This window comes from Dunckerocampus dactyliophorus, chromosome 2, assembly GCF_027744805.1.
Source record: "Dunckerocampus dactyliophorus isolate RoL2022-P2 chromosome 2, RoL_Ddac_1.1, whole genome shotgun sequence".
NCBI lineage: Eukaryota > Metazoa > Chordata > Actinopteri > Syngnathiformes > Syngnathidae > Dunckerocampus > Dunckerocampus dactyliophorus.
In genome coordinates, this window is record NC_072820.1 from 10,834,063 (window position 1) to 10,859,552 (window position 25,490).

The 25,490-nt window shown below is 41.1% G+C and overlaps 1 protein-coding gene across 1 annotated transcript in view; it reads right to left on the reverse strand.

Annotated features, from left to right (window-relative positions):
• Positions 1 to 255: 255 nt before the first annotated feature.
• The window catches only part of eif2b3 (eukaryotic translation initiation factor 2B, subunit 3 gamma), a 40,922-nt gene continuing 15,687 nt past the window's right edge, over positions 256 to 25,490 (reverse strand). The window contains exons 6-12 of the mRNA XM_054760725.1: positions 24,453 to 24,542; positions 20,825 to 20,961; positions 19,330 to 19,520; positions 17,257 to 17,322; positions 16,946 to 17,094; positions 11,699 to 11,802; positions 256 to 416 (exon numbers count right to left, since the gene is read on the reverse strand). Coding sequence (XP_054616700.1) covers positions 364 to 416; positions 11,699 to 11,802; positions 16,946 to 17,094; positions 17,257 to 17,322; positions 19,330 to 19,520; positions 20,825 to 20,961; positions 24,453 to 24,542 — 790 coding nt within the window. The 3' untranslated portion in view covers positions 256 to 363. The remainder of the gene's footprint in view (positions 417 to 11,698; positions 11,803 to 16,945; positions 17,095 to 17,256; positions 17,323 to 19,329; positions 19,521 to 20,824; positions 20,962 to 24,452; positions 24,543 to 25,490) is intronic.

Below are 25,490 nucleotides of genomic sequence, written 5' to 3' on the forward strand. Positions count from 1 at the left end.
ACTCCATTGTGGTCACCACTCCCACTGCTTTTGCTCTACATCTCTGGTATTCACAGCTGCACAGCGTGCAATTGTGAACACACACACACACACACACACACACACACACACACGAAGGGATCACATAGGAGTGTGCACTCCTCCCACTCCATCGGTATAACTCAATAATTGAGTGTGGCAATTACATGTCGGTAGCAATCATGAGTGAGTGAAAGTCCATCCGCAGCAATAAAATAATGACAACACAAAACAGACTTGTGGCTGTGACTTTTTATTCCAACACAATTTACAAGGACTGCAAAAGTGTGTCCAGCAACATTTGGAAGGTGTCTACAAGGTGATGCCTCTTCTTCCCAGATGAAGCTAGATCTCCATCAGCTGGTCTGTGCCAACAATGACCTCGTTGGTCCTCTCAGCTAAAAACAAAGCAGAAAACCATCAAGGTCAAACAGACAAATAGTTCGGATTATGAAAGTGGATTACATTTACATGATTAAAATTGATTTATTTATTGTGGTTGGATATCAAGGCCTCAATAGACAACACACACAAAAATCACTTGAACGCAGCAGGAGTAATCCCCTACACTTCTGTACTTCTAATAAAAATGTAGGAAAATATCTAAAATTACAAAACACACATCGAATAAATGTTAATAACATATTAAATATATTCACAAATTATTAAATATAAACAAATGTAATAAAATAGTAAAAACATCACAGAAAATACGTAAAACACAGAACAATAAAAACATGCATTTGGTTAGCATGTTGGCCACACAGTCGCAGTCACAGTCAGGAGAACGGGAAGACACGGGTTCGAATCTCCGCTGGCCATTTCTGTGTGGAGTTTGCATGTTCTCCCCGTGCGTGCGTGTGTTTTACTCCGGGTACTCCGGTTTCCTCCCACATTCCAAAAACATGCATGTTAGGTTAATTGGCGACTCTAAATTGTCCATAGGTATGAATGTGAGTGTGAATGGTTGTTTGTCTATATGGGTGTACCCCGCCTGTCGCCCGAAGTCAGCTGGGATAGGCTCCAGCATACCCCTGCGACCCTAATAAGGAGAAGCGGCATAGAAAATAGATGGATGGAAAAACATGCATTTATATAAACAATATACTCGATATGCCATAAAATACTTCAAAAAATAACAAATGAATAAAATTACATATTTAAATATATAATATCAATACTAATGAACAAATATTAATTATTGGGTCATTTTAATGTGCGCAGATAAACATTCATACATACTGTATCTTACACTACTACAATGCATTGTAACCTTACTGGTAATACTGTTCATTTTACACTTACATTTTTGGCTTTGCACACAGTATTAATCTTAAAACAGGCATACATATCTTGTAATTGTCGCTGAAAACTATTACTTACTACCGCCAGTAAATGCATAACTTCCATCACTTCCGCCTCACTGGTCACTCATAGTGTCATGTAAGTGATGTCCGTTCTTTCGATAGTTTGGGACCTACCACTGTTGTTGAATGTCTTACTATATACTGTACGTTTATACGATAATGCTGGTGTGAGCTAGCTTGTTGCTACTTTGCTACGTGTGTTTGAGGATATATTGATGCTGACCCACTTCAGGTGTTGAATAGCCGTCTGCTAACTACCTGTGTTTTCAATACCATATTATCCACATGCTTCGTGTGCTTAATACTCAACACAGACGCCACTCTATCAGGTGTTTTGGGTACTTTCTACCTGCTTTAGTTAAAGCAGTGATTATTATTATAGAAGGTGGGTTAGCATCACTTTTGTTGCTGGTATAAAAATAGTGCACTGATGATTTTTTTGGTGTGCTTACCTGCAAATTGTTGTAATTTTACATTATTTCTGTCATTATTGTGGTGTGGGATTTAAAGCTGCATTACGCCGAAAGTCTCATTACACTGTAAGTGCTATTAGTCTTGGTACACGTGGGCAGTCACACACACACTATACTCACTGTAGACACTTATTCAGAGCCATACACTCATTCATATTGCTGTGATATTAGTCTACTATTCACATAGCGTGTAAGTAAACAAATCTGGGTGCCGTTCAAACGTGGTAAGATTGAACAGGCGTAACAGAAAATGGAGGCACCGCTGGGATTTACTGAGTGACTGTACTACCATCAAGAAATTTTTTTTAAAAAGAGTGCTACATATCTACCACAAGAGCCAAAGCCATCCTTTCCTCTGCCACTCCCAGAGCTTCAAACCTGCAGTGAAGGAAAAGTTAATCCAGCTCTTGCAGTTATCGTGAGTGGGGTGCCCAGTGACATCAGCATGGCAAAGTTCGTGTCAGAGCCCGAAAGGCCCCAACAACACTGTGACATGATGCTGGGTGAGTGCCACAATCCATTGTACCCAAGCACAGTTCCCCTGAAATACTCCCCCCTACAGGTCAGTCAGCATCAACGCTAACTTTGCCCATTGAAACTAAAGAAGACCTGAAGGAGTTGACAACAAAGCTAGAGAGACTGCTTGAACGTGAAAGAAAGACCTTCGTCGACATTGAACCATTGCTCTCCCACAAACAAAATGTGAACCAGGAAGACATGTCGTCCAGATCTCATTTCCATTTTAGACCTTTGGGGCCTTGGTCAGAACAGCTATCCATACAAAGGCTTCATTACTCTCCGGATAAAGTTTCCTGACGACGACTGAGTGACCTGGGGTATTCGCCCTGATGGAATGTGATGTTGGACTTGCAAAAAGGGGTTGAGCATCACATCAGATTAAACAATTGTAGACCATTAAGAGAAAGCCTAAGACATCGAGCATGGACTTTGCGGACCCCACTAAGCCCTACGTCCTCCACGTTGATGCCAGCCGCAAGCTGAGCCAGCCAGAGAAAAACTACCCTGTTCACCAACTCGAGTTCCTGGCATTGAAGTGGGCGGTCGTCAACAAGTTTCATGACTATCGATATGGAGCTCGTTTTAATGTGAGAACAGATAACCTCATGTGTGTCCCTGCAACCGCCAAGGTGAACGCCACCGGTCATAGGTGACTGGCAGCACTCACGACTTGTCACTTTGACAAGTGATACAAGCCCGGCAGAGACAATGTGGATGCTGATTGGTTGTCTAGAAACGCTGTTGATGATAACGATGGGTGGAGGAAAATATCACCCCCCAGAGTTAAAACTCTTTGCCCGCCAGTGAGTGCCACTAAAGCCCCCAAGTGCCCAAAAAGACTCATTTAAAACTCGGGGCCACACCCAGTGCTATTCCTGATGCGTGTGTGTTTCACTCAGCTGCATTTAAGCTCGCTAGAGAGACTGACTAAAGTGGACTTAGATACTGGAATCAGTGTTGCCAAGAAATCAGTTAAGATCAATAATTGGCCTTACCACCGTCATCCAGAGCTTATTCTTCTGCAAAGAGAGAGTCCAAAACTCCTGATAAAAGATGGACTATTACAGAGAAAGGTGTCAAGATCTGCAGGCGATCAGACCTTCCAACTAGTCCTTCCAAGTCATTTCAGACCACAAGTACTCAAGGCACTTCATGACGAATCTAGACATCTTGGGGTCGACTACAGTCGAGCTGATTAAAGACCGATTCTTCTGGCCCAAGATGGTCCCTCACATTACCGATTACATCAAACACTGTGGCCAGTCTATCGCCTGTAAAACTTTGCCTCACCGGGTTGCACCATTAAACAACATCACAAGCAATGGCCCTCTTGACCTTGTCTGTATAGACTACTTAACCATTGAACCTGATTCCAAGGGACTGGCTTACGTCCTTGTGGTCAGCCACGATTTTACCCGATTTCACACTATGCCCAGGCCTATACCAGCAAAAGGGCCTCAACAGTATCTCAGACCTTGGTTAAAAAGTACTTCGTACCCTATGGCCTGCCGGTAAGAATTCACTCTGATCAAGGGTGTGACTTTGACAGCCACTTAATCAAAGACCTCCTAAAAATGTTCGTAATAAAGAAATCCAGGAAAACTCCCTATTACCCCCAAGGTGATCCACAGTCAGAGCGATTTAGCCGCACGCTCCTATCCATGCTTGACACCCTCAATAGCAAAAGTGGAGTCAACACATCAGTTCACGCTAGTCCACGCTTATAATTGTATGCTTAATGACACGAGAAGGTACTTGCTGTACTATCTTATGTTCATTAATTAAGCTTGTCTGCCGTGACATCTGTTTTGGAACATTTCCAGACGGCTAAGACAACCAAAGCTACCTTCAGTATGTCGAAAAAATGGAAGCAGAGTCGCAGAAGGAACCTGAACAATGAACTGACGAACGTCGACACAAGAGTAAGGGACCAAGTTCTGCAACCTGGAGATGGTGTCCTAATCCCAGCCACAGGTGTACCTGGCAAGAACAAACTTGGAGACAAATAGCATTCAAATCCCTACGCAGTAGTTGAAAACCTAACAAACCTTCCTGTGTATCAAGTCTAGCTAGAAAGAGGCAGAGTTATAGTGAAAACTCTGCACCGACACCACCTCCTGCCAGCTAGTTCGGTTTCCAGTTGATCATGAAGAGAAGCAAGAATCTCGCCGACCTACTGCATTACAAGGTCTACACCAGAAGCAAAGACAAACTGTCACTGATGTACAACAAAGTGTCGATGGAATCACATAGTCACAGAAAGAAGTGTGGTACATGCCCACTCCTCAACGAGAGTTTGTCTCCCGGGGCCGAGACCTCCTCACTCAACACTTTGACATGAATCTACCTCAACCCAAGACAGAGCCAAACCTACCTGGCGGGAGTTACAGGTTAGAAGTACAAGCTTTCTCGAACTTTCTCTACAGCCAGCGGCCGACCACAGAGCACAGAGGAGATACATTGCTGATGGTTGTGCCTTGTTAAGCTTGCTAAGCTAACTAGCCGAAGCTATTGGACTTTTATCGGACATTTCCTTGGACTTTGGAATGAAGTGCAGGACTTCTCTTGCCAAGAAGTGGAGCCGCACGGCGCTCACCAAGGACAGCGAAGTGGACTGCTGGTTCCGGAGCGTGAGCTACTTTGTAATCGTTGCGTTCCAAGTACAAGTAATTCCTCAAGGCCAAGTAAGTGATGCACTCCACGCGGTTGTGCTGGATGCCGCCATTTTGAGATGAGACTTGGACAAAAGAAACAAAATAATTCAAGTGGCCATAAGGTATTGTGCCGTGGTTTCATGTACATGTGTTGTCTGTTCCTTTGATACAGTAGTTTGGGAATGACCACTGTTGTCGAATGTCTTTGCTACGTGTATTTAATAGCTTGATGTGGACCCACTTCAGGTGCACTAACTATCTCAGTGTGTTCCGGGGTTTCCTCTACATGCAATTGACTGTGGCGCACCGCCACGGCAAAATAAAAGCCGCCGCACCTTGAATTTTTTAAAATGTGAAAACAGTCTAAATGCTATATCAGCCGTGCCCTGATGTAGCAAAACTCACATCCCGATATACTGTACTTAGGTTGAATATTGATATACGCGATATATATATACTGTATATATATATATATATATATATAAGTGAGTTTAGACCAAAATCAAAGCCAAATATGCGTGTCAAGTTATTTTATTAAAATAAATAATTAACATGATGATGTTTTTCAAAATTTTAAAGCTTCATGCAAGATGCACATGAAAACAATCGTATCTAAAAATAGCCTCTAAAATAAAGTAGGCCATTCTCTTTTTCAAATAAATATAGAAAACGTCACATACAATCTGTTTTTATAACAAACCGTTAACTGTGCTCAAATCCTCCGCTAATAAAAGAACAAAATATGAAGGAGTGCCCGGTTTAAGAGGAAAGTTTAAAATGTCAGCAACTCAAAAAATACTTTAAAATTGAACAGTAGTATTTTTTAGGCAAGCATTGTTAGAAGACACAAGCATGTGCTTATTTTGTGCCAGGAACACCAACCTGCCAACTGCATCAGGCTTAGCAACTGTTTGTCTAACTTCCTTGTACATTTGTGGTAGAGCATTGTTTTCAGCAGGTTTTTAAAGCAGTTTTTTCCACTGTGGCAACGGTGACCATATCTTAACAATGTGATAGGACACCTCTTTATAATAGCACACCACATTGCTTTCCCTTTCATGAGGGATGCAACAGGAGCGCGGCCGACAGCCGGCAGCTTCACACATTCCTTGTATTGGAGTTTGTGCCAAGTTTTAAGGTGGTGAAAAAGATTTTTTTATGCTCTGAATTCGAAGTACCTCCACATTACTGAGCTACCGCTTATTCCTTGCTGACTAATTCTTCCAGCGCAGACGCTGTCGCTAAGCTTCGACTGGTGTTGCCGGGCTTCTGCTCCGCCCCTCCTCTCGCAAAAAAACAGACCTCACAAATCGCTCAGCGTTATATTTGTCTCCCACCGTGTCCCCGTGCACTGCTGTCTCTCCATTTGTACATATGTGATGACCGTCTCGACCATCTTGCTTACATGTGTACGAGCTTCTTCATTTAAGTGTGACAGACATGCAAAAATAAGAAATCAGGAAGGAGGCAAACACTTTCATAACATTGTATGTTATTCTCCCTGTTGTGCCGTCAAGATGATTTTTAAGGTGAAAAAAACTACATGTACCTTTTTCAGATCATATTGACATACTTGCAAATCAAAGCCTAATTTGTACTTTATGAAGCTTTAAACAAATCTGCATCCCACAAGCAGATCCAGAGTGGTAAAACTGAGCTCATGCTGCCTGCTACCTGAACCTCACAAAGGCAACAGATGATGCTTGAAAGGACACTCCACACTCCACCAAGCCTGAACATCTGGAGCCATCCAAAGCAAACGGTGGAAGAGAATAATGTTCCATTTACGCCAATGGCTTTTAGTGTGAAGGAATCTGTTCAAACGTGTTTTTTCTCGGTTTTGTGGATGGGAAGACAAATGGGGCGTGGGACACAGAGCGAGGAACACTGAGGTTGCTCAATTTATTGGAATGACTTGTCAGTGACATTAAGTCATCTGACATCTTGACTTCATGTGTTTTGCATATTAATATCCCTTCACTTACCTCATGGGATTACTGTATTTCTAGATTTTTCTTCTTCTAATTACATCAGTGCCATCTTCAACTTGGATCTGTAGCTTATTGTTACTTTTTGCACCTGAGGCACACACACACAGACACACACACACTGCAGGTGGATGACATGAAGACACAAAGAAAGACTGTCTTGACAGCTCACTGACGGACATTAGAGGCAACATAGAATTATACAAAAAAGAAAACCACTGTAGTATGTGTGTGTTTTCAAAGCACACAGCACAGAGGTACAGTGTGTGTGCACTAATAGCAACACCTGACACCAGTGTGTGTGTGTGTGTGGTGGACTGTCAGGGTGGTCCTTCCCTCCCCACAACTTTGTAGCAGTAGATAGTGTAATGTCTTTAGCAGCTTCCAGCTACAGGTTCCCATTAGAAGACACATGACACACATTGATACTAGAGATCGACCGATATGTCTTTTTCAGGGCCAATACCGATTTTTAGTAGTCAAGGAAGCCGATAACCGATATTTGGAGCAGATATTCATTTGCTGTAAAAGTGAAAACATTGGCGACAAAAACGTTTCAAATAAGGTTTTAAAAGTTTTACTGTATATAATTACATACAGTATATTTGGAAAGAAAAATTATAATAAAAACACAAACTATCATGGATTCCATATTACTATCGGTGAAAAAGTAGAGCCATAGTGTTTGTGCTTGCGGTTAAAGAAGACATAGCCACCGATGCAATTCCAATTTGTAAGATTTGTAAGACTTCATCCACACTATGCTCAACTTGTCTTAGCTGATGGCATGACGTCCTTCTTTAGACCGCAAACTGCTGCAGCCAAGTAGTGAATTCCGTTTAACTATGTCTCCTTCTTTCCTGGTCTGACTGTCCTTCTACAACGGCCATCTTTGTTTCCTTCACTTTACACTGCATTCACCTATTTACTTCTTGTCACCTTCCTTCCAAAATGTATTCCATCTTTCCTTCCTCAGTTATTTCAGGGTACCAACGGAGTTGACATTTGAAAAATTCCATACTTCTTCCAGACTTTCTCCAGAATTTTTCCAGGCTCAGTAAATTGATGTGCATGCTCAAAGCTGTAACAATTAAGTGAATTGATGATTAATGAATTATCCAATTCATCGACAACTATTTTGGTATTTAAGTTATCGTTTTTTGATTGAAAATGTAAATATCCTCTGATTTCAGCCTCTCAAATGTGAATATATTTCATTTCCTTAGACATCAATGAAAGCAGACATGATATTCACACACATCAGTTTTCCATCCATCCATCCATCCATTTTCTATGCCGCTTCTCCTCATTTGGGTCGCGGGGGCATGCTGGAGCCTATCCCAGCTGACTTCGGGCAACAGGCGGGGTACACCCTGGACATCAGTTTTGACTTTGGAAAACAGTGATTGACATTTTTGCCTCTTTTCTAATACGTTGCAGACTAAACACTAACTGTTTGTGTTTGGTTCATATTGGCTCATTAACTAATGAATTCTGTTGTTGTAACGGAAAAATTTGACAAAGATTAAAACCTTTCAAAGTTTATAAGATGTGTCATTTTTTGCAGCTCCAGACCAATTTTCTTTACTGGAAGAGGAGGCATAATGACTCTTTTGATGCTGACGGTTGCCAAACCCTGGTCTAGTGCCTAACAGATTACTTGACTAATCGAAACAAGCTACAGATTAATCCATTAATCCAATTTGTTGCAGCCCTAGCATCATGTAAATAATTAACGGAATTCACTGTTTGTTTTCATTATTCTGAATATCTATGCCATCAAGTCACCATATAATTTCCAGATTATAGCTAGGTATTGTAGCTCATACAAAGGGTTGAAAGGGTTGAGGGAGGATAGGAGCAGATGGTTGGTAATTCAACTTGTCAAACTTTCTAAATGTTTTTTGGGATGCAACACCTACAAACATTTTAGCTGCCCTGACAAGCACCTTAAAAACAGATCAATCCATTTCTTTTTTTTTTTTTTAGTTAATCATAATTTTATCCTTTAGAAAGTGGCAATAGTCTTGGAAACTCCAAGACTTCCATTTTCCATATTTTTTTCCGACATGGAAATTCATAAAATCATAAAACCAAAATCAACCTACCATCCTGCTTTCAGAGCTTACCCACCACCCCGACACATTCTATCCTACTTCCCATCATTCCCTCTCTTCTTCTTACCTGCTAAACATCCTTCCTAACAACCTACAATCCTGCCTTTACTCTCCTCAAAATGTCAACACTTCCTTCCCCCTTTGGGAATATTATGCTCCTATACATGTAATCTTCCCATCTGTCCTCTAAAAGTGTACCTTCCCTTTCTTCTTTCCTTTCTACTTGCTACCAATCAACATACAGTATTTTCCTTCCCGCTTACCTTGCACTACACTTTCCATCACTATTGTCCTTCCGCAAAGCCACCCTTCCCTTTTTTTACTTTCTACCAACCTTCCTTCCTACCAACCACTTGTACTTTCAGTCTGTCCTGTACCAGAGTGACCTACCAGCTATCCACCTTGCCTTACCTGCAACTGTCCTTCAATCCACCTAACCATCCCTCCCTCTCCTCTTCCTAATTTCTAACATTCCTTCCTAATAACCTACCATCCCCCCCTTCCTTCCTTCTAAAAGACACCTTTCCACCTTCCTTCCCCCCATCTCTCCTACAAGGTGTTGTTCCATCTTGCCTTCACGTGTGTTTTTTCAGTTTCTGAGCCTTCTTTATGTTCTACTTTCCACTCATCAAACTACAGTATTTTTTCTTCCTAATGACCTTCCATCCTGCTTTCCCTTCATTTCCCTTCCTTACAACCTGTCGACCTTCTCTTCCTCCTTCCTGCTAACCTACTATTCAGCCTTACTTCCCACCTTTTCTTTCCCGCTGACCTTCCAACTACCTCCTACTGTTATTATCCTACCATTTCTCAATTGAATACACCGTGCTAAAAGGTTCTGTTTAAATCCTCAAATAAAAATTGAGAAAGCATTTTTTGTTTGCCTTCAAAAATACAGGTGACCAAACCCAAAGTTGCTCTATTTAACGGTCTTAGCTAAAAAAAAAAATGTGGAAAATGATAAAGTTACACTGCTGTGTCCGTTTTGTTATAACAAAAACAACAATTTCTTCAACTAGAGAGACTTCCAGTCCATTAGAGAGACAAACGTTGGAGCTTTTGTTTTCGTGTGACAGAATTTTGGCCTGCACAGCTTACACACTACAATTTTGCATGCAGGTTTCTAGTGTTGGATGATATGTTAGCAACAATCTGCTCGCCAGTAGTCAGTCACAACTTTGCCAAAACACACAACATCTGATTTGTTACACTCTGCAGATGCACTAAAAAGACCCAGTGGGTAACAAACCTTTATAGTCTCAAATAAAGCAAGACATGCATATAAAAAGCTGTAATTTTTCATCCAAGAGTATAGCTTTATAGAAAATATTAAAATCTAAACAAAGAGAACACATCTATTAAGCTATGATGACAAAAATATTATGAACAAGTGCAAATGAAAGCATCAACATTCAACTTCACTTGGAAAACATGTCAACATGTGACTTGAAATGCACGGCTGTAGACGACAATGTATGCCACCTCATATTTTTCTACATGTTCTCATGCAATTCCATTTGGGGTGTAGCTGGCCTACCTAGGTGTTAATACACAGTATCTTATAGATATTTGTGGGGGACGTACATGCAAAAGACTTAAGTCTACACCTTTACATTACATTTGCATGTTTCATTTTTTATAGAAATTAGTCCTGTGTAAATGGCAGTTAATGGTAAATATAGTGATATTTACAGTTACCTTTTTCCTAAATGCATGTAATTAAAAGAGCTATCAAACAATTGTGCAGCTAACACATAACTGAAAAATGCTTGACTTTTACACTCCGAAGCCTGAAAAATTGTAATTGCTCATTTGGAGATGTAGAATAAAACACAAGATAATCAGGTCAAAAGCTGTGGAAGGGAGATCATATGGATGTGGATGGGATTCTGTTGAATTAAACTGAAAGATTCTGATTGAGAAGAGAAAACGTACATTATATCAAATAATTGAGATGAACACTAAAACTAAAGCAAGGGAGTCAACGTGCGGTTTCTTTTAGCGCTCTATTGTTCATTCAGTTAGGCGGCTCGGAGGTCTGGTGGCCTGAGCGTCTCTGTCTCTAAACGTGCATATGTGTTCTGGACGTGGCTGGAGGGCGCTGCTGTTGAATTCCGGGTGGTCCTGTTCTGGCCCTGCTCTCTAACCTCTCCATCAATGTGACACACACGCACACACACATACACAACTGACACTCGTGCACACACACACACACACACGCACACTGACATACACTTTTGGCTACATGAGGATTTAAGAAATACAAAAAATGCCACATTTCTTGATTGTACAGACTGAAAAAATTAAAATTGAATTACATAAAAAAATTTAAAAAAATAAAAAAAAAGAGACCAAACACCCAACACATATGTGACTATTTCTCTTAAGTGGGCAAAACCCTCACACTGAATGTTACAATGTAAACTTAGCTTTTTTTTTTTATTTTTTTTTTTTAATTATTTTCTATTCATATTTGGCAGCAGAACTTTGGTAATGCTGTTGCTCCATATAAAATGCATGACACCTTTTGTTTATGTGTGTTGTTAAATTTACTGGGCTCACCCCCGGGTTCGAGCCGTTGTCCATTTCCCACCAGGCAGTATTTGAGGTCCGATCCTCGGCCAATGACAGCGTTGCTGCAGATCACACTACCCTGGATGTTGCACCTGTAAAATAATATCAAACATGTTTATCTCATATTCTGAAAATCTTAGCTGTCGTATAATGGTTTTTGGCTACACTGGGTTGTTTGCCTAAGACAGGGGTCGGCAACCTTTAGTATAAAAAGAGCTATTTTGCCTCCTCTTCCAGTAAAAAAAAAAAAAAAAAAAAAAAAAAAAAAAAAAGCCTGCAGCTGCAAAACATAACAGAGCTCATAAACTTGCCAAAGTTGTAATCTTTTTTAAATGTTACCTGTTACAACTACGAAATTCAACAAATAAAAGTGCAACGAGAATGTGTAGGCCTACTCTGAAATCATTTAAACACTGAACTCTGTAAGCTTTTCTGAGTGGTCCCTTATTTGTTTAAAATGAAAACAAAATGTAGCCAACATTAACATAAAAAAGCTCATCAGAGTTCACATTGCTGCATAGGAGTGTCGTTTGCTCAATCACGTTAATGCCTGTGATGAATTGTCATCAGTGACCATTCTTTTGGTCCTGTCTTTCCAGAGAGACATTTTCTCGCTAAATCTGTGGACTTTCCAAACCATCTTAGTGACTTATTTTCCAAAAAGTGACTTGCAGCAAATGTAGGGACTGGTATTTGTAAAAGTAAAAGCATATATTGTTCTGTGGTTGCTGCCGAGAAGTCCGCCCCCCCTCATAGCAGTCGGAAGCGGTGAGTGCACAGTCAGCTCCCGTGAGTCTCCTGGAGTCACCATCTCGGCGATTAGCGTGTCACAGGCTCTGAACACATAGATAGCTACAGCGCGCTTCTCTCTTCTGGCTTCACCGCCCATTGTCTTCTGTGTCCTGATTGGCTGTAAACCACTGTTAATCAATCCCCTTCGTGGCGTCGCCTGTTGTGGCCATGACTATCAAACTAGCTAACTGTGCGAGCTGCTTGCTAACTGCCAATAGTGTAAACATCTCCGCTGGACATCTCTGTGTGGAGTTTGCATGTTCTCCCCGTGTGTGCGTGGCTGGCGACCAGTCCAGGGTGTACCCCACCTCTCGCCTGGAGTCAGCTGGGATAAGCTCCAGCATACCCACGCGACCCTAATTAGGATAAGCGGCATAGAAAAAAGAATGGATGGACAAAAGCGGCACCTGTACTTTATTGCGCAGTAACTTATTTCAGACTCAACCCAAAACTCCCTCAGCTTTTTCCTCTCCAGTGAGACTCACTGCATACACTAGCCTACCTCTCCTTCCCTTGCTCATCCAATCAGCAGTCAGAGTGCAGTCTGGATGCATTCACAAACTTGTGACGAGTCGGGTATTTCACATTCTTTGAGAATGCACATTTCCCCTACTTCGCTGTTAAAATAAAATTACCAAGCTCAGCAAAGGGAGCCGCAACAAGGAGGCTGAAGAGCCGCGGGTTGAAGACCCCTGGCCTAAGAGATGAAAAAAGCATTAAGGCTTCAGCATGTTTGCATATGCCTGAACAACAAGTCTTTCTGAAAATTTCTGTTGCGGAGTGTCACGGTTTTCGTTAAGAATTGGCAGAAGGAACAATCACATTAATTATACCACACCCCTTGGGTGGGAGCTTCAGTGTGTGCTCCTGCATGAGCAAGTGTACCAAGCCTTGGCCCACCTCTTTTAACTGTGGAGAGCCAGTCGACACCCGGTACAAACTGCTTAGTGGGAGCATGCCTTAAGTAAATGATCAATGTTTTACTGTTGTAGAAGTTGTGTCAAACACATTAGTTTCCATCTTTGCTCTAACCCTGCCTGGAAGAGGTTTGATCCTGTTCAATCCTTTAAACGTATGTGCATATGTGCCCATACGTACACTGTTACAAGCACAAATACTGGGAGCAACCCAGTGCAACCACAGTTTTCCACCCCACCACTGCAACTGTTGTAGTGCCGTTTCCACCATTCACCTGCTCGGAAACCCCATCCATCTTCTATGTCGCGGATGTGCTGGAGCCTATCCCAGTGAGAGATGCAAACGGCAATTCAAACCCAGTTCTTCTCCATCTCCTGACTGTGTGGCCAACATGCTAATCACTAGGCCATCTTGCGGCCCTGCTCGGAAACCTTCAATATCAAATATTCCCACTGAGACTAATGACATAAAATTATCATATATATTAAAGAACAGCGTGCATGTATATCTTTGAGGACATTGTTGGCTTGGAGATGAAATCCCAACTGAATTGGCACTGCCAACCCACCGTGCATGCTCGCCTTCGGCCAAACCATAGCCATAACATTTTTTGGAGAGGACACACAGACAGGCTTGTGTTGGCTGAACATGGAGGCTGTGTGTGAAATGTGTGGGATAGAGAATGTGTGCACGCGCTTCACTAGCTTGGGGAGACCAGTGGTGAACACATGTTCGTCTTGCCTGGGCAGTGACGCACACACACTTGGCCCTGTGTAGCTCCCAAACAGACAGGTTTGTATTGGCCCATTTTATTCAGGTGGCTAAGCCAGGAAAGCGTGCAAGATGGTGTGTGTGTGTGTGTGTGTGTGTGTGTGTTTAAATGACTGCCACAGAGGTAGGTGGTGGTGGTAGTTGGTGATGGGAGATTACAAGAATCCCAGTTTTGTAACACTAGCGAGAGAAGGCGAGCGAGAGACCACCAAAGAAGTTTCAAAGCTGAAACACCACTAATTACTAACACCAGGGCTCCTCCTTGCCATGACCACCCCATCCTCTCTCCCTCAAACACACACACACACACACTATCAACCCCCACCTCCTGCTTCAGCCCCCCCCCCCAACGTAAAAGTTGACCCCTACTATGCCCCTTCCCAAACACGCAGCGCTTTGTCAACAAGCTGTGGTCAGCTCCAAACAAAGAAACCAGAAATGCAAGGGGTTTCGGCGACATGGCCGGGGTTTGCTAATCCGCTCATACTAGCGCTTTCTTTCCCTCTTTCTCCTTCCTTTTTATGTCCCCAACGAAAGAAAGGAAAGAATTGCAATTTTCTCTTCGGAGTCGAGCTTGCTTTCCCCACTTTCTTTCTTCCCCTGTTGCATCTCTCTCTCTCTCCCTTTCTTTCATGCCTTTGTGCATGCGCCTACATGGCCACGATGAGGGTCCCCATGCTAGTTGGCTGGGGTCCTCGAGAGGTTTTAAGAAGAGCTGCAGAGAGATGAAGGGGCAGAAGGGAGATGGTGTTGAGGCCTCAGTGGAGAGAAAAGAGATTGTAAGAAAAGAAGTGGACCCTTTGAATTAGAGCATTAAAGATTCAGACTCCAGGCCAAGATGAATCTTCTTCCACCAGAGCTTGTGGCGGAGAGCTGATTAATCTACATGTTAATTATACAGTAACTTCTCATTGCAGCTGAGCAATGGCTGCACACGAGTCATCGCTGATCAGCACGTCAAAGCACGAGTGAGTGACTTTGCGTCATGATGACATAAAATATGTGCAGCATCACAGATGAGCGCAGGATGATCTTATTCACTCATTACCTCTGCAAAGAAGTTATTGTTTTGCTTGCATGTTTGTGATGAGGATTATGCAAAAACTACTGAACCGAAATTTTGTAGAGGTGTGGGGTTTGGGCCAAAACATAATCATGTTTGAGATAAAAAGTGAAGAGCCAGGAATTAAAATAAAGTCCAAGTATACATAGGCGTTTGGATATCTAAGAAGCTGAACACGCATTTGCAGAAAAATATTATATCACTAAGGCCAATGTGTTTTTCAGATGTGCTTGGCAGACTTGCAGTCCCTCACTTCCTAAAGAGCCCAGCATTTTACTGTGTGGAGTAACAAGGCTTCATAGTGTTCTGCAAATTCCATAAACAGTGGGAATCCTGGTGTGGGCAAGTAAATTAGCGGTCAAATGAGATATTGGGATGTTGTGTGCTTCACTTCAGCAGCTCTCTGTTTGTTTGGAGCTGGCCTCTGGCTGGTCGCACACCAATAGGCACATTGTAGGCCGAGTGCGCCTTGTTCGACCCCGCAAGAGCGTAGAAAACAAAACCTGTGACACCTCCCATTTATAAAGCATCTGACTTAACACACACAAACACAAGCAAGCACGCACACGCACACACACACACACACACACACAAACACACAATTTGCGCATAGTTGAATCCTCACCATTGAATTGTAAAATATTTAGCAACTGAAAAATACACCTAGCCCCAAAAGCTGTAACATTCTTAAAGTTGTAACATTAACAAATATATGTTTAAGTTATTAAAAGAATAGAGTTGATTATGTACTCGACAAAAAAATTTGCAATGTTAAGGAATAAACTCATACCATTACAAGACCAAAGTAGGAATACTATAAGAATTAAGTAGCATTACTACAACAGAAAAAGTCGAAACATTAGAAGAAAGTAGTAATGCTACTAAAATACAGTCTTAACTTGACACGAATCCTCGACAGTCAGTTAACTGCATGTGTACATTTATGCTCGCAATATTAGGAATTTATTGTGCTAGAACAACTTACAACATTATTCATCATTCTTTTTTCTGGTAATATTACAACATTATGTCAATATAATTCTGTCGTATAATTATGTTGTTATTCAACATACAGTGGTACCTTTGTTATTAATAAGTTCCGAAAAGGTCCCACCAAAACTTAAACGCACAAAAACCAAAGCTATTTATCCCATAAGAAATGATGTAAATCCAATGAAACAGTTCCAGACACCCAAAAATATTAACATAAAATACAGTTTTCTAAAAATATACTTATAGTTGAATCTTCGAAAAAACAATGTGGAATAATTATAAATGATGAATAAATGTACATTTAACATTACTTTTACCTTTACTGAAGACTGTTAGCAAAGATGGCGAGGAATGGTGATGGAAGGGTGGAAGGTAGAGAAAAGACAGGATCCCCACCAACAACTTTTCACCGTGTGAAAACATAATATTATGATACAATGACATAAAGACATGGAAAATTACAACTGTAGGTATTAGGTTATATTAGGTTATTAGTTTCTTGGAAAAAAAAAGGACTTGTTCTATTTTTAAATCCTCATTAGTCAAGTAAGCATGTACCAACTGAATCGTTAACGCTGAAGTTACAATTAAACTAAACCACAAACAAGCCTTCAAGGCAGAATTCTTTCTTAATGTGTATTTGTGTTTTCATTACAAAAGTCAAAATCGAGCATGTACGTGTGTGTGTGTGTTCTCACCCCTCCTCAATGGTAACTCCATGCATGATGATGGAGTTGGTCACTTTAACCTTCTCTTTAATAGTGGTGGAGCTTCCAACAGTAGACCTCTTTATCGAAGTCTTATCCGCAATCTGACACAGGGCCCCAATCATGCTGTCGGATCCAATCTGAGTGATGATAGTTCACAGAAACATTACTCAGAAACACGTAGTTACATGTATACTTCTCATCAATGAGAGCTGAGCTCATCTGACCATCTGAGGACAATTAGCAAAAACTCAATAGACCAGGGAACACAAGGTACAATGTCGAAACGACCCAACACAAACCTGACATCTTTCTGAAATGACAGCAGAAGGGTGGGCCGCTGGCTCTTCAAACAAAAGTTTGGAAACCTAGCAGGCAGACAGAAAACAGTCAGTGAAAAAGAACAATTAAGACATTTGATTATACCATTCAGGCAGGCGTTCCCCTAGGATTTTTTTGAAGCTGTGGTGGTGTGCTGCATTGGAAGCGGACTTCCGCCGCTGTGTCGTGCCATTGCTGCACAGCTGTAAGGTCAGTAAGGTCAGTAAATCTTACCTTTATGCATTCCCACATAGTATCAGCATTTGGGACCAAATATGAGGTGAAAGAAAAAGGGGGAAAATACAGTATAGTAGTCTATCTGTACAGCGTGGGACAAAGTTACAAGGTGCATTCAAGGACCGTCAAACAAAGTGGGACAAAATGCCACTCGCATTAAACAGGCAAAAAACTGGGGGATTCCTAAATGTACATTATTTTTTCAATAAAATAATGGCTCATATTTCCAAAATTGATATCTCTTTACATACAATTTTATGCAGTTATCGTAGTTGAGTAGTATGAAATTGTTCACCACAAAGAGATTTACATCCTATTTATTATAGATAAAAACGTATATCTATCTGCGATTGAGTTAACTATGCCAAAATGCAATTAAATATTTTAAATTGATTGACAACTCTACTAAACACTAATGATTAGTATTTCACATTCACAGTTTCAAAGTTTACAGGTCATCAGGATAGCGACAAAGACAGTTGCAGTGGCTGATAGCTCATGTGGAAGATACTGTTTGTGATTCTGATCGTACTCCACAGACTTTTCCCGAGTGGAGCTCAAATATTACTGTACAGTCGTGAATCCCTGATATAAATTGGATTCACACAACATTGACTACCTGTACAGCACCCGCTGCTACATGACTACCTGATTCCAGATGAGATAGTCAGACCACTGGTATCTCCGTGGATTATAATAGTGAGCAGCAGGCGGCGAAGACGGCGTAGGGAGCGCAAGTAGCGACGGTGCTGTCGAGGCATCGCTCTCACTCAGATAGGAGGAATCCGGAAAGACCACCGCTCCCCAGCCTGTTTGTTGTCAACGCCAGATCTCTTAACAACAAAATCGATTAAACTACGACTCTGCTTATCATCCCGGTCATTCGTCCAGAAAAGAGGTGCTATGATCATCTGTGAGACCTGGCTACAGCCCGGAGTTCCAGACACAGCTATCGAGCTAGCAGGCCACACTAGCCACCACGGCGATAGGACCAGCGACTCCAGTAAGACGTGCAGTGGTGGACTGTGTGTCTACATTAAAAACAGCTAGTGGACCAACACTGCCATTATTAAAATACACTGCTCACCGGATTTAGAGCTCTTGGCAGTTAAATGTAGAACCTGTGGTTCCAAGTTTTGGACAGCATGTGATTTGTACCACCAGAGGAGGGAAACACTGGACTGTGTGTACACTAGGGGTGTAATATTACATGTACAGTATCTGTATCGAACCGTTCAATACACATGCGTGCCAAACCGTGACCCCTGTATCAAACAATACGCAGTTTCATATTTATTTTATCAACTTCTGATGGCGCTTTGTTGAAAGCTCAGTGCTCTGCTCAGCTCAGTGGAGCTGCGAACAACTACTCTGCCTTAGGTTGCATTGACAAGCACAGAGCCACTCAGCTCCGCCTCCCACATTCACACCATGCTGAAAATGTTGAAAAATGAGAAAAATGTTGTCAATTTCAATACAATTAAAATAAAAAAAGACAGGTAATTTATTTTTTGTATCGGCAAAATATCCAACGTATCGAAACGTATCAAACTGAACCGAACCGTTAATTTTGTGTATCGTTGCACCCCTAGTGTACACAAACATCCCTAAAGCATACAGATCCTATCCCCTCCCGCACAGTCAAATCATGTGTCACTGTTTGTCACCCCAGCCTACCGTCCCAAATGTAAACCAACAACAACAACAACACCAAAAAAATCATTTTTAAGGTGTGGCGGCTTTTACTTTGCCGTGGTGGTGCGCCACAATCAATTACATGTAGCAGAAACCCTGTCATTGTAGTACTTGCAACTCACCAGGCGGTTTGCCTCAATGTAGGCAGCAAGCGTGTTGACACGGTAGCATAGTCCCTGGTCCATGATGTGAACATAGCAGCGAAGTTTACCCCCGTGGTACGCCTCACTCATGTCGCCGCGATGGTCGTTCCAGCAGGAGCGCTCCTGAGCAAGCTGTAGGAGAGGATCGTCGCGTGATGAGATGAGAAGCTCTGGGAAGAGGGACGGGTGAAGCAGCCATTACTATCGATATGAAAAGTGCCTTCAACCAAGGGAGGATGGACAAAACAAAACATACATTTTTTTTATCACTAAAAATGTAGTCATTTACATTTGATCAAACTAGCATTCATATTAACAAGGTTCTGTTGAGAAGATGCTACGACTTGCAGCAATGAGTATAATTAATTAATTCAGCTGTGAGATAACTCAAACCTGAAATAAAAGCCTGTTGTGCTGGCGATCAAGTCTGGTTCTTGTGTGTCTCACCAAACATTGCAGTAACATTCCTGACACCTAGTGACTAGTGTAGAATACTACGTCAATGTCTTTGAATGCATCTGTTGAATGCCTTATATTTGTATTTTAGTTCATTTAGCCATTGCTTGAAAATGCTGAATTTAGGCAAAAAATTTATAACATTGGCTTAAATATGCATATGTTTTCCATAATGGCGAAGGATGACTGTGCTGCAAAAATTAAAACAAAGAGTAAACAGTAAGAGAGCAAAGTTTGGCATTCTCAACCGAAAATAACACAGTTTGCTGTAATTACTGTGATAGAATATACAACCCACACTGATGGAAAATGAATGGAGTGAGGTTCCCTGGATTTGTGAAGTTTACATAATATGTTCGCACGTGTTATTGTTTTTAAAGCTAATTTAACTAATCCGTAGACTGTTGTTAGATGCAAATAAATTTTAACTAACATTTTATTTTCTTTGATTTACATGACTAATCCGTTTGGGGGCTGTCTCTCTGTGGGCACAGTAATTAGCCGTCATGTTTGTCTTCCATGGTACTATTTTTCCATAATTTTGAGGCGGTAAGGGGATTAGCATTAATAGGGGTGTTGTTATTTTTCATGATGATGCAACACTTTGTGATGGTCATTTGAGTGTTTAGTTCAGGAGAAACGCTTAAGAAACTTACTATACACTATACTTTACAACACCTGAACCATTTTGTATTCACTATGTCACTATGCATTCTTTACTTGTGTATCTTGCTTGCTGCTATAACAGGTGAATTTCCCTGCTGTGGGATTAATAAAGTACTACTACTACTACTACTACTATGCTTTAACCGGATTCTAATTTTCATGCAACAAAACCAGATCAGCTCAATAGCATTTTATCGCCCTGTGTTATTGTATGGTACTGTATGTTGAATATCTATGGATGGATGATTGCACATTTTCGCTTGTACCTCTGTAGAAGTGACGAGTAAAAGCCATTTTGATATCTATGGAGCAGCATTAATGGGTTCCAGTGCTCTTTGTGTGTGATGCTCACCACTGTTTATAGAGTCGTCACTTTTCTTCTTGCTCTGCTCTTCAGTGTCATCTTTGGATTTGGGATTGCTCCTTGTTTTAGAAAACTGCTTGCGCACCAGATATGGCACTAACTCACCACGGACTGATGAGATGGACCTACAGTGAGTGAGTAGGGTTAGAGTTTTGTTAACTAACAGCAATAATACAAATTCATTTTTTGCTCTTAGGGTCCTTGTACTATACAAAGCGAAATGAACTTTCAAGTAAAAAGTTGATTTGTTAACATGCTTACTCTTAAAATGAACAAATCTTGTTGTCCGCGGCGTAACAGCTTTAATATAAACATCTCATTTTAGTGCACTGCAAAGTCTGACCTTGCATTGCACTGCAACAATAGTAAATAGTATATAAATATTATTGCCAACCCATTTTCCTATGATGACTTTATGAGCTGGTTAAGCTAAATGATGTTTGCTGCAAAATAGGAATGTCCCGATCCACGTTTTGGCTTCCGATATGATATTTTTAATAGTCTTGCTGATCCGATACCAATGCTTTTTTCTACGCTTTTGTTACAAACATGAATTTGTGGAATTGAATATGGTTATGAAAATAGCTCTTCAAAGCATTAAAAATAATGCAACTAAAGTAATGCTGAATTTCCTTTTTTCTTACACAGCACAGGTTTTGTAACAAACCTGTGTGAATCAGGTCGCTAATCCAATAAAGGATCCATCCAAAAAAGGATATAATTTGAATAAATGGGCATGCAAAATACTTTTAGGGTAGGACTAAGCACTTGACATGGTTATAGATCAATTTGTGGTGTGATTTGGAATACATGACATTTTTTTAACAAACTCGCTAAAGTGTAATAGTAATTTATTGACGGTCCCTAGTATAAACAACCAGCGGCTAGAGCCACACTTCTCGTGCGAGCAGTGGCGGAGCCTGAAATTTTTCATCGAGGTGGCCAAGGTTTGACAATTACTCACATAGGGGTGGCAATAAGTTGATACCTGAAATGTGTAGCGCCGCCACTGTGTGGAAGCTCCCTGCACAATGACACAGCAGTCTGGGCACAGTGAGGGAGAACTACCGCTGGAGCTATGGAGCCGAATATCCAACGTCCAACGTGAAACTAACTTCACCAAGGTACACCGCGGACATGTCTGCATGGTGGTATTGTGTTTTCTTCTTCTTGCGGGTGGCGGGAGTCAAGAGGCAACCAGCTTTGAGGCTCATTACTGCACCTGTCATGTTGAACGGGATCGGCCCGATCTCGTGGCGAAAAGCCAATATTATCCGATCTTCAAAATACAGCGGATTGGTAGCCGATCCCGATCCTGAAGATCGGATCCGGACATCACTACTGCAAAAATATGGAGGTAGTAATCTTTTTGTCTTTTATTTTGTCTTCTATGCACTGCGCTGTGTGTTCCCCTTCAACGCCCTCCTGCACCCCCTTCACCCTCTCCCTTACTTTCTTTTAAAGGGAGATTAGAATTTCCATTTCAATGACAGGAGAAAAACAGCAGTTACTGTGTCCATTTCTTCTTCACGGAACAAAGGAGGAACATGGAGGGAGAGAAAGGATGAAAAATAAAAACAGTAAAATAAATGGAAAAACAATATATATATATATATATATATATATATATATATACATACATACATATGTATATTGTTTCTGTGTGTGTGCGTGGGCGTGTGTGTGTGTGTGAAATCTGGCAAACTGTTGCTTTATTTAAATGACTTGGCCATGTGAAATTGGTGTTGGAAAGCTAGTGGATTGAGGGAAGCTGATTTTTTTTTTTTTTTTTTTGAAGCTGGCGTAAAAAATGTTTGGCTTTTGAAATGCATTGCCCCTGTGTCTTTTGGCCGAGCGGTCAAAGGATTAATTCCTTTACTGATGTTTGCTGTGACTACCAGCAGCTTACCAATTTTTGGTATATTTCCAGAAATATTAGCTACACACTACCATTCTTACTTTCACAATTTTCCTGCTTAACATCAGCATTCAGCACATTTACTCTGGAAATGACTAAACTCTCTGGAGAACTGTACTTGGACAAATCAGGGAATGTTGACGCAAATGATTTGAACAGCTTTGATTTAATATTTTATACCTAAAGAGTAGGGGTGTCACGAGATCTCGTTAAAACATGACAAGATTCTTTGTTTGGAGAGAAGCTGGATCACGGGAGCAGGGTAACCAGAAGCCTATCAGACTGAACCATGGCATTGCTACTATGAATGATAATACAGTAATATGTAAGTGGCAGTGTGCAAGCCTTTATTGGAAGCGTCAGCAAGTGACGTGTAGGTCTGGTGGTTATTGCACTGCAGTCGGCACCAGTAAGGGCCTTAATTTGGGTCGAAGACTGCCCGGTGTCTTGATGGACAGCCAATCGGATCCTCCAGCTCAGTGCAGATGTGATTTTTTTGGGTCTACCACTTGACTTTTTTATTCCATAATGCTCAGGATCTTTAAAAAAAATTAGAATGACATAACGCTGTGCAATGCATGTCTGAAAGTCTGAAAAAAAAAAGGAACAAAAAAACCTACACAATGCAACCCAGCCCCTGACCAGCAGAGCTTGGACACACTTGCTTTCCTGGCAAAACACGCATGGGTGTCCAAAGTGTGGCGCAGGGACCATTTGTGGCCCATTGAAGAAATAAAATAAACAAAAACACGGCAAAAGTGGAAAAATACGCAAATAGGCATAATATAATTACAAAAAGCTAACATTTTGATACTAATTTTAAAAAAAAAACAAAGATTTCTCTTTAAATATATGAATGCTTTTTTTTATTATAACTATCAAAGGACAGCCCTGACGTAAATAGACAAGTTTATAAGAGGAAAAACAGTGAGCTCTATTATTATTATTATTATTATTATTAATAATAATAATGATAATAATATAACAGTGGTGTCAAAAACATTCACAATGATATCTTTGAGCGTCAGTTTGTGGAACTAAACATTTCAATACGCACCTGCATTGTTTTGTGACTCTGTTAAATAATAAAAAAAATGATTGTTTGTCCAGTCACATTTTTCATTGTACTTTTCTTAAAATTGTTACCATCCCGTCTAGTGGACCCACATCTCATGCATTGTCACGTCTTGTGAGTTGGGTGTCTCGTGACATCCCTACTAAAGACGGCTTTTCATCATGTACTGTATACACTACACAATCATACTTGGAGTGAATAAATGCAAAAGTTTCTGTTGAATAATGACACCTCTTTAATGCACGTTTCCATGCCGAATGCCAACTGACTGTGAAGTTCATAGTTTCTGGGGCGGTCTAGCCACTGGTGTGGAACCTGGGCGGACACAGTGACACTGCCCTACTTCAGAGGCTAAAGGCCTTACAGCCTACCTCAGTGACACGTTGTAAAACAAATTAACACCTTGGTGGAATACCCTGCTAACAGGACCTTTCAAAGCCTCACACACTGTGTAACCCTCTTTAACATTTGTTACACATTAAGCAGCCAATGTGTGTGTTCATGTCTAGGCAGTGTTGGTGTGTCTGTTACTTGGTACAAACGTGGGTCATTTTGGATAGTTAAGGCCTACAATGCAAGGTCAGAAGGTAAAGGTTATGCTCGGAAATAAGTGTACAACTCACTTGTTGTCGGTAAGAAAGTCCACCACAGCTTTTTTCATGCAGTAAAGGTGAGCGTCCACTAGCCCTGTTTTGATGAGCATCCTTGGATGTCTGCAGGACAGAGACAGGGAGAGTAAGAATAAGGGATGGACATAACTTGTTGACTAACTGATTGAATTATGCTGATTGTGTGGAATTCATTTTTTATTAACTGAGTCGTTACACTCACACTGGTTGCATTTAGGCTTCCACCCGTTTACAAGTGCCATAGCTTTATAATACAACCCTGTATTACTACAGGTTTACTGACTTCGCGGATTATTTCTACTCATTGGGTTTATTTTCATTATGCGAGGTGGCAATTATTATTAGCAACTAGCAGGAGGAGCAAGAGGAACACATACCACATATCCAAGTTGAGCGCTCGTGTGTGAGCAATTGGGCTAGGCTCACCTTTCCTAACTGTGTTAGGCCCAATAGAGTGGATGGCAATTGAGTAAGGAGCAGCGCTTTACACTTGTTTCGGTGTCAAGTGGGCCAAAGAGCATGGACTGCCAAATGTGTGTGAACAATTTAAACAATTTTAAAATATTACTATGAATCAATACATTCATAGTGTATTTGATAATGCCAATCCCAATCCATAAAAAAATGTAGGGTGCTTTTGACATTTAGGACAAAAACAATGCCCATAGTATGCAACGCTCACTTAGTTTGGATTGCTGTTGAATTCTAAGTGAATAAAATATTTTCTTATGCATATAAATTGCCAGAATTCCATCCAATTGCTTACACTGTTACTATAAGGATTAGCTACAATTCACACGCTTGCTTCACATTTAGTAAATTCCTCTCACTATACCCGTTCTTCCTGCACAGTGGGCAGGCTGAGATGATGCAAGCCAGACACAGCTATCAGCAGACATAAAAGTCAAAAGAGTGGTCATATCTGTCTGTTGTCTTGCATCAGCTACCGTAGAGGTCATGCCCTGTTACTACAAGGCAGCAGCAGGGGAAGATAGGTTTATGTCAGTGGGGGGTTTGCACATGTACACAAAC